The 10506-nt window shown below is 39.1% G+C and overlaps 1 protein-coding gene across 1 annotated transcript; it reads right to left on the bottom strand.

Annotated features, from left to right (window-relative positions):
* Nucleotides 1-4289: 4289 nt before the first annotated feature.
* Nucleotides 4290-9271, bottom strand: LOC102079155 (serine protease 48-like). Its single transcript, XM_019354277.2, has 5 exons — nt 9010-9271; nt 6958-7120; nt 6378-6643; nt 6154-6293; nt 4290-4869 (listed from the first exon to the last, which is right to left on the bottom strand). The coding sequence occupies exons 1-5, from the start codon at nt 9065-9067 to the stop codon at nt 4648-4650; spliced, it is 849 nt and encodes a 282-aa protein (XP_019209822.1). The 5' UTR covers nt 9068-9271; the 3' UTR covers nt 4290-4647.
* Between the last annotated feature and the right edge of the window lie 1235 nt (nt 9272-10506).

The raw sequence follows: 10506 nt of genomic DNA, 5'->3' as shown, positions 1-10506 counted from the left end.
CCAGTTATTTTTTCAAATCTAGTATCAATCAATGAATTTGCATATCAGCTTATAATGCACTAAGATGATAGGTCAACAGAAATGCATGTTCAAAATATTATCACAAAGGAGAATGTTCTTCATACAGTAAATTACTTGTGCTGCATCAGTCAAGCAGAAAACATCTCACAATTTATTGTATTACCAACTAAATTTATTGTCTGATTACTGCTTGGTCATACCAGACTCTCTCTGTGTCTTTAATTTATTCTTCTCTGTTTTCACGAACGTTTCTGCAAGCTGGAGAGTTAAATGTCAGCAGTGGACAAATTCAGCATTTGATAACAAAACTCTGTTATGTTTTTCCTGTTTTAACACCAATGAGAGATATAGGCGCATGTATAGTGTGTGCTATAGTTTAAGCTGTTCTTCATTGCATGTATGTGTGTTAGTACGTTTGCATGTAGGGCCTGTGGGCCTCTCTCACCCAAAAGGGCATTTTTTTTTTTAAACAGTTGCCTTTCTCTCGCGTGTGTTAAGAAAGGTAAATGTGCTTGTAGCAGTTGTAAGATTATTATGCCGTTATATATTACATTGCACCTGTAATCAAAATGAGTGAATCAGATAGTGCTGTAGGCCACATCATACTCCTTTTGTAATCAGTATGTAGTTTTAGTTTGCATCATACTTTTGAGTTAAAAAAATGTGAAAATCATTAGATTTATAAAATAGGTTTGTATTATCCTATACTGCTGATTTATTGTGAGTGAGTTACACTGTTTCATGACATTTCATACTGCCGAGTTATGAAGAGAATATTGTGTTCAGAGAGTCAGGGCCTTTTTTTTTCTTTTTCTTTTTTTACTTTGATAGTAAGGAGAACAGAGCACATGCCACGGGAGCTTCACTCCCACCCTTGGTGGAAGCAGAAAAACAGGGAGCCAAGGTCATAACTCAGGCTCACTAAGAGTCAGAAAGTATGTGACTGGCTGTGGCGCATTTTGTATGGCTTCTTTTCTTTGTTTAGTAGCTTTCTGCCTTCACCTGAGGGTGTGCCCTAAGTACGTGACTTCAGGTCTCCATAATTGGAGTTTATTTAAAGATAAATAAGATGATTTCATTTATTGCTCACAGATCATGCACTAGACGGTATTTTGCAGTATTAGCTGTCTTCACCACTTAAACAAAACATCACTCTTTGTTTGTTTTATTATTATTATTGCTATTATTTTAAATTCTCCTTTCTCAAAAACAGAAAATGAAATTGTAGTTGTTCTTTGCTGAGAAACACAAAACCTCCTTTTTTTTCTTTCTTTTTTTTTTCCAAGACAAGAAACTAAGTTTTAACTTTTCTGCCTGGTGACCTAAAACAAAACAGACAACCCAGCTCTCAGCTGGCTCTCCTGAGTTTCTCTGAGTTTGTCATCCCCTATGTAGCCGGTGTATCAGAGAAACTCAGGAGAGTTTTCTCCAAGCACGACATCCCAGTGTACTTCAGACCCAGCAACACACTCAGACAGAAACTGGTTCACCCGAAAGACAAAACTCCGAAACACAGACTGAACAATGTGGTGTATGCTGTACAGTGCAGCGAGGAATGCCCAGACCTCTACATTGGAGAGACCAAACAGCCACTTCACAAGCGCATGGCACAACATAGAAGAGCCACCTCCACAGGACAAGACTCAGCAGTCCACCTGCATCTTAAGGATAAAGGTCACTCTTTCGAGGATGCCAATGTTCACATTTTGGACAGAGAGGACAGATGGTTTGAAAGAGGAGTGAAAGAGGCCATCTATGTCCACTGTGAGCGACCATCTTTGAACAGAGGCGGTGGTTTACGACACCAACTGTCTGCCATCTATGATCCAGTTTTGAGTTCCCTCCCCAGACGCCTTAACGCCCACTCACATCCTGGGCCATCTGACCTCAGGAATTCACATGACAAGGTGGGGCCAGGTTTCACTATGAGCTCACCCGAAACCCTGGCTGATTAGGTCCCACACCCGCTTTCACACCTTGGCGCATGTGATTAGAGGATCACCAGGGGGTCCTTTGTCCGTCCTTGGGGGGATACTCCCACTGGGTTTAAATCTGGGACTCTCGGCCATTTGACCTTAGAACTGAAGAAGCTTCTCGGATGAGAGGTGAAACGTCTTCAAGCAACTTAAAGAAGTCCAGACGCTTTTCTTTGCAAACTCCTTTGATATACAGTATCGGTATCGGTCCGATCCTGACCTAAATTACTGGATCAGATATCGGAAAGAAAAAAAAAATTAATCTGATCCATTAAATATCACAAAAGCACCTCATAAAAATTGCGACATGGTGTAACCCAGCTAGTGACCTTAGCTTGTCGGAGCAGTATGTGTCACTTGATAGACCGGCTGTTGTGTGCGAGACCTGTTGGTGGTCTGGAGTTCAACCTTAAAGCACTTGGAACCTCGCTAGATGCTGCCAAGACAGGTGTTGTGTCAAGGTAAAAAAATATCCTAGAAAAACAGTAATATTCAGGCAGCTGGGGCGCCAAAATAATACCATAAAATAACAGAAAATAACTTTCTCATAAAAATACGGTTATTTTCAGTAATGACAATACAGTTTGTTGCCCTAATTTTACATGGGATTTTGCCTTTTTCAAGTACTTTTAAATATTAAATTAGGAACATTTTAATGTGATTAAACAATGAAATTACCTATAAACAAGGTCAATGAATGTTGCAGTATGAATAATGATACTTAAATGTACCGAAATATACAGTTAACAGTTGGTTTAAATAATAATGGATTGCATGCCCTGGGACAGACTGACAGAGGCGAGGCTGCCACATTGCACCATCGGCCCCTCTGGCCATCACCAGTAGGCGGTAGGTGAAGTGTCTTAACCAAGGACACAACGACCGAGAGTGTCCGAGCCGGGGCTCGAACCAGCAACCTCTTTACAAGGCAAACTGCCAACTCTTGAGCCACGATCGCCCTAAATAACAATAATAGTAATAATTATTTGATGTTAAGAAAGTTTATAAGAATCATTTCATATATTTTCCATAGCATTACATTTGGATTTAACAGTTCAATCTGTCAAATAACGGACAGATATTTGTGAAATCATGATACATTTGTGAATGTATCTTAACAATCTAAATATGCATATGTACAGACAAATACATTCAAAAAACAAGAAAATTATGTTTTATTACGTCTTGATGCATTCTCAATCATCCAGGAAAGTAAATCTCCAAAAGTTGAATCTGTTCATCTGGACGTAGCGTTTTGTGGGAGAAACGTTTCGTCACTCATCCAAGTGACTTCTTCAGTCTCAGCTGACTGCAGGTTTCCCCAAACCTTATAAACAGTACATTTGCATAATGACTGAAACCAGCCCACTGAAGGAACAATGGGCTGTGAGGTCAGTTCCTTAATCAGAATTATGCAAATTCTCATGACCATTGATCAACAACCACTGATCAATGGCCATGAGTACCATTCACAGAGAGTTGGGGAATGGCTGCAATCACAGCATTGTAAGATGGCGAAAGATGTACCCTTAGGCCCCCTCCTCGATTCAGAGATGGTCTTTCCCTTTTCACGTAAATGGCCTCCTTGACTCCGCGCTCAAACCAGCGTTCTTCCCTGTCCAGGATGTGTACATCTCCATCATTGAAAGAGTGTCCACTGGCCTGTAGGTGTAAATAGACTGCAGAGTCCTGGCCTGACGAGGTAGCTCTTCTGTGTTGTGCCATGCGCTTCGCTAGAGGTTGTTTGGTTTCCCCGATGTATAAATCCTGGCAATCCTCCTGGCACTTAACAGCGTACACTATGTTACTCTGTTTGTGTCGGGGGACCCGATCCGTGGGGTGGACCAGTTTTTGGCGCAGCGTATTTTGGGGTTTAAAAGCCACAGAGACGCTGTGTTTAGAAAAAATGCGTCTCAACTGTTCCGATACTCCTGACAAATATGGGATCACTACAGGTTTTCGCCTGGGCAGCGGTTGTCCTTCTCTCCTGGATCGGCTGGAGATTTCTTTAGGTGTTTTTCCAGCTTTGACAAAAGTCCTACAGGCAGAAACATGGGTGTGCCATGGGCTCCCCAGTTTCACCCTGGAACGGTTTGCTTCTTGTTCTACAGTTTGCAAGTAGGAAAATGCACAAGAATATATAATAAACTATTCAATTATTAAAAATCTGGAAAGAAATGATCACAAAAGAAGATTTGAATGAATTTAATTTGCATAAGGTTTTGACAAACAATAGAAATAAGGGTGTGATAACAACATCTTAAAATATTATTCCTCAGAATTAAATAATTAATATTATTTAAGAAAGGATTGATTTCTTAATGACAATGATTAGGTAACTAAAATATTTTAAAGAAAGTATAGCAAATCCAGATAGACATATAGAAAAGAAAATCCAGATTAAAATGATAAAGTTGCTAAAGAAAAACAAAACTGTTGGCCCAAATATAGTAGAATCAAAGGCTAGTGTTCATCTTGAAGTTATAAAATGTCAGGTAAAGTACTTCATGTTTGTATGGAAACAACTTGAGTAAATGTGTTGATCTACTTCCCAACAGTTCCAGCAAACACGTGGAGCAACACAACAAGAACACAGACTTCAGTGAAGTGAGTGAAGTGGATCAGGTTTTCACCACAGCGAGACACACTGTCACATCTTTGGAGCAGTGGTTGTTGGTGATGTTGAATTGTCTGGGGAGGTGAAGGTGACAAACCTTGGTGCTGTCCCTGTAACTGTGTCACTGATCCATTTCTGGTATGGGGACACACGAGTGAAGACTGAAGGAAATGCACCGCATGCACTGACACTCAAAACTCCACTCTGGAGCCAGACTGATTCACTTTTGGTCATGAGTGGCGCCCCATACGTAAACTGTGGAAAGAAATTGATAAAGTTATTTGGACAGATGTGTGTCTCTTAGAGGTCAGCCTTCAGCAACATCCACCTGTTAAACAATGATTTGTTTTCGGTAACTCTTTTATACACTTCTCAAATAATTTAACAGAACACTTGATTATCATGGTATAACACGAAGTCAGTAAAACTTCAGGGATATCAATCATTTCATTTAGTAAACATAAACCACTGTGACCACTTCAGCTCATTTGGTGTAAATGAAAGTGACGACAGGTGCACTGAAGAAGAAGCAACAAACACAAAGGGATTGATTTCGTGTGTGGTGGCCACAGACCCTCTATCTGTCCTTTTCCCTCCTTACTGATCTTTTTCTACTTCAACATTTTGTCACACTTTCACAGTCCTACAAGATGATCTGGTTTCCACCATGGTCCTGTCAAGGACCAGGCGGCCATTTTAAGTGGCTATATCTGTATGTCTATCATTTATATACAGTCTATGCATACTTTTACACAGCAGACACAATGCCACATATACTGTACAATTTTGACTTTTTTTTTTTTTTTTTTATATGAGACACCCTTCCTGACACAATTTGTGTTTCCTTTTGTTCGAGAATAAGAAATCTTGTTAGTGAGCATGTTGGGGGGGTTGTTAACCACTACATTATGAAGCCACCGGGTATATTTTTACACATAGAGTATATAAACCAGTGAGTACTGTGGTTACTTAAAAAAGCCTTTTTGTTACCATTTTTTTAGTGCTAAGGTTGGCTGAATAACCCATGGTGGTTCCTTCAAACTGAATGTATAAAATGGAAACTGGTGTTTTTTGCTGCCAGTTAATCAGTCACATAGATTTGTCAAACAAAACTATGACACAATTCATAAGATTTCCCTACACCGAAAGTGACATAAAAAGTGAAAAGTGTCTTCTAAGGACAGACTGCAATGAATTTGAATTAAACTGAAATTCTGAAAGGCGAGAAAATGGACAAAAGAACTGATATTAACAGCATCATCTGGAGCTTCCAAATATTGATTCTAGTAAAACTACTCTATCTGGCTGACCTGTTGCAGTAAGGAACTCCGTTCTTTTAAAATTCAACCTAATGTGTTGAATTTAAAATTAATTAGCTTTAAAAAACCTTTGATAAAACATGAACATGAATATTATATCTATGGACAACTACAGCAAAACAATAAATCAAAGTGTGATCAAAAGCAAGAGATTATCAGTGAACGATAGATTGCATAATAAATACATAAAAAACAAACAAACAAAAAACGTTATAGTCACCAAACATGAATCGTTGTCTCCAGCACAGATCATGTTCTCTGTAATCTTGGGATAGCTCCCTTGAAAGATGCCTTTGCACTCATTGTTTTCCACTATTGGTACTTTTGCCTCCTGCAGGGTTTTGGTGAAAGTACCATCACCTAATTGGAGAGAAATCAAAGATCAGGTCTACCCAAAGACTCCAACACAATGCTGTTAAAGAAAATAAAAAGTTTATAACTTACTATTATAAACCAAACCGATAATCCAGCTGCTGCGCTCGTTGTTGAAAGTTCTGTTTTCTGAGGGTAAGTAGATCGGCTGAATGTAGTCTGTGAAATTCACAGGAGCTGACAGCTTCAGAAGACATATGTCGTTCTCAAGAGTTGTGAAGTCGAATTCAGGATGGCAGATGATGTTTTCCACTGTTCGATTCACTTGATTTGGGTTTGAACCTGACAGGTTGTAACCTCCCAGATACACAGTTGGAACCCACTCTGTTAGTGTGTCACTTGACACACACATAAGCACAAAAAAGATTATTTTTAAAGCACCTGATGTTGATCATTAAGACAGTACTAAGCAGTCAGCAGATTTAATTTTAAACAAATGTGGCATCTCTTTTCATTGTTATACAGACATCGCCGTGCATTGCAGTTCAGCACTTTGGTCAACAGCTGTTGTTTTTAAATGTTAGCCAAAGGCTCATCACAGCTGGCTGTGAGGAAATCTTAACAGAAGGATGTGTGGTATTCATTTACTGCACATAAATATTACAGATCATTATAGTGTCAACAAAAGAGTAAACTTGCAGCAGCAACTCACAGTGGAATGAAGGACGCAGCTGTCAGCACCCACTGGTCGTTGATCAGAGACCCTCCAAACTGAAATCCAACTATAACTATAGCAGCATACGAGGGCCAACTTCCTGGTGTTGCATCTTGACCTGTGATAATGCTGCTGCTGTTCCCAGGCTTGCTCCCACATTCTGACAAAAGGAAGGAGACAACAGTTAAACAGTGAGTACACTGATCAGCCACAACAATAAAAACAAACAGAGTTGAGAGATAACTGTGATCAACACAACTCTCTACTGGGAAATCTTGAGTACTGGCAGTTATGCAAATGTTATTTTGAGAAGTATCAACCCAAAACAGCTGAGCATCTAAACATTAGACTGAGGTATCCACATGATACACAGATGGTTCCTCCAGTTATCTCACTCCCTCTCTGTGTCAGAAAACTGGAAGATTTTATGTAACAGAATAATTTAATAGTTCAAAGAAAAACCTTTGTCATTGAAACAACTGTTGATGGTACTGTTTCTTTTTGTAATTACTGTACAGCTGACAGAAGGAAAAAAAAGGTTAAAACCAAACTTGAAACTTGAAGAACATTCTTGTCTGAATGACAGCAATTCTACCAGCTATTTCGAGTAAAGCTAGCTGTACCTTGTGCTATAGTCATGTAATAACTGTATTTATATTAGACACTATTCGGCTGGTATAACGGCAGGATTCAGTGAATGAATCTAAGAGTCATCAGCTTAACTTCAAATTCATCTCTGCTACACTGTGACCTAACTCTGAGGGACTATGACATTAATATTTTGTTTATTTGTAATTAGATGCCTCCTGCTGCCCATTAGAACAGATTTATTCCAGAAAATCATTCAAATATGTCACGGTCCTGAGCCTGCCGACTCAGTGTTTTGTGTTTCCTTATGCTTTTGTTCATTCCGAGTATGTATTCTGTTGTGATTTGCCATTTGTTAGGTTTCTGTTCTTTGCTTGCCTGCCCCCACTTCTCTGTGTTCCCTCCGTCTGTCCATGGTGTCACACTGTCTGTTTGTGAATCTGTCTGTTTAGTTCAGTGTCTTGTCTGGTTCTGTGTCTGTGAGTTTCCTGTTTTATTGTGAAGGTCTCCGTCTGATGTGAGTGTGTTCAGTTTACGTTTCCCCTGTCCCGTCAGCTCTGATTTCTCCCAGCTGTGTTGCCCTCCTGTTTCTCATCCCCTGATTACTGGTGTGTGTATTTAAGCCCTGTGTGTTCTCCTGCCTGTTGCCGGTTCGTCTGTGTTCCACGGTGTCCTGTTCCTCATCTGCGTCTCTCTCTGCCTCTCACCCCGTTCGTATGTTCTCTGGTTTGTTATTTAGTTTTCCCAGTTTAGGTTGTTCTGTTAACTCTCTTCCCTCACTGCCTGTTTTTTGCCACTCCACCATTTGTAAATAAATGTCACTCGAATCATCAGTCACTGCCTGCATTTTGGGTCCTCCTTTTCCTCCAACACCACACGGCTCGCCTCGGCAGCCGTGACAAAATAATTGGAATTATATTTTGACCAGACACAGAAATAAGCCTAATTTAAAAACATGAGAACTTACACGTGAGCTTTAAATGTTACATGTAAGCAAAGACAGTATGTGTTTGCTGATGTTTGTTGAGCTGATAGAAACACTGCATTTGAGATTAACTGCCACGACAAGTTACTCTGTTATGTTCCTTTTATGTTCAAGTACCATGACCATAACTTGTCGACACATAGAGTAACTTCAGTGTTGTGGTAAAATGAGAAAAGAAAAGCAAAAAAAACCCAAAACACCGGGCTACTTTAACCCCTGACTAGTGATGCACGGTTTCGCCTCTTTTATCATATTTGCTTAAGTACAGATACCTGAAAATTTTACTCTACCTACAATAACAAAGTGATTGTCTTGCTTCATTAAATTATAATATTAGATATGACACTGAATGACATTGATGAAAAATTCAATGTTTCCTTGTATTCAGCTGGAACATTTTATATAGAATAGTGAACATTTGTACATCAGTAAAGAGAAAATGTTAAAAAAAAACCAAAAAAAAAAACTTTTCTTACCTTTGCATAAGAAGATGATCACCAATGTGAAACTGCACACGAACTGTTGGAGAGCCATTGTTACCAGCACCTGTTTCGTATTGCCTTGGATCTTAAATATCTGTCATTGTGTCCTTGGACAAGACACTTCACCTACCGCCTATTGGTGTTGGCCAGAAGGGCCGATGGCGTGATATGGCAGCCCCACTTCTGTCAGTCTTCCCCAGGGCAGCTGTGGCTACAACTGTAGCTTGCCTCCACCAGTGTGTGAATGTGAGAGCGAATGAATAGTGGAATTGTAAACCAATTTGAGGGTGTGGGAAAGCGCTACATAAATGCAAATCATCATTGTTATTATTATTATTATTATCATTATTATTATTGTTATTATTATTATATCTAGAAAGTATGCTCAGCTCCACCTATCTCTACAAGTTATGAAGGCATTAGACAACCATGAAGTCAGACTAGTTGGTTTTTGTGCCTTATCTTGAGTGCAGTGATAAATATGTTTACTGAAATGTTGTGTAGCATGTCAAACCAAATTCCCCACACCAGTGGCGTGTCTAGAAAATTTTTGTTGGGGGGGGGCAGGTAGGGGCACAGATTTGGAGAAGGGTGGCAGATGTAATTGGCAGATAATGTTAAAAAAAAAGATTCTACCAACTATTAACCATAATTCAATAACCCTATAAACCTAATAACCGAATGCGCTTTTAACTCTTATTAGAATGAGATTTTAACCACTACGGTGCAAAGTTTTTAGATACTGCATTGATAACGTACAAAAGATACAATCAGTGCTTTGTCAGTGTTTATTCAGCATTCAAGGACAGCAATATTTGCATAGTATTTTTACTGACATATAGTGCACATATGTTTAGGGCAAAAACATTTTTGAATATTAAAATACAAACATTTTTAACATAAAATTGGCAAATTAGCCAATGCAAAACTTTATCTGCCTTTTAAAAAGAGAAGATAATCTTCTCACAAACTGGTGTTTGATTTTGATTCAGGAAAAAAGTGGGGAAACAACTGAAAAGACTAACATTTGAATAAAACCTGAAAGCAAGTAAATACTTTCTATGCTGCCTTATGGTAAACTTTGGTAATATTGATATATAAAGAACAACACTGGCTGATGATGAAATACAGCTGGCATGGTGACACTGCCAGTATTAACCTGCAGGGCTGGACTGGGACAAAAAATTGGGCATTTTGACTACAGACCGGCCCACCAGGTATTAAAGCCATAAAGCCTTTGAATGAAAACAAACGCTGTTGTGACAGTGATGTACACTGTCCTTTGGTATATGTATGATTTCTATACATTTTACGTTAGATAAAAACTTTGTTCACAAGATCCAGATAATTATTTAAATAAAAGCTAGATATTTTAAATGAGAATAAGTAAGAAAAGTATTTCTTTGTGCCCCCCTTTCCCTGTTAATGCCCTACCTGGCCCCCTGGCATAACTTTGCTAGACCCGCCCCTGCACAGTTACCAGCTGTCAAC

The sequence above is a fragment of the Oreochromis niloticus genome, linkage group LG3 (assembly GCF_001858045.2).
Source record: "Oreochromis niloticus isolate F11D_XX linkage group LG3, O_niloticus_UMD_NMBU, whole genome shotgun sequence".
Lineage (NCBI taxonomy): Eukaryota > Metazoa > Chordata > Actinopteri > Cichliformes > Cichlidae > Oreochromis > Oreochromis niloticus.
The sequence above is the reverse complement of the archived record's forward strand: the minus strand, read 5'-3'. Positions and strand labels throughout refer to the sequence as shown.

Coding starts and splice junctions, on each gene's coding strand:
- LOC102079155 (XM_019354277.2), bottom strand. CDS start 9,067: ATGGCTCTCCAACAGTTCGTGTGCAGTTTCACATTGGTGATCATCTTC. Junction 6,644..6,957: donor GCTGCGTCCTTCATTCCACT/GTGAGTTGCTGC, acceptor GTGTGTGTCAAG/TGACACACTAACAGAGTGGG. Junction 6,294..6,377: donor TATCGGTTTGGTTTATAATA/GTAAGTTATAAA, acceptor CTCTCCAATTAG/GTGATGGTACTTTCACCAAA.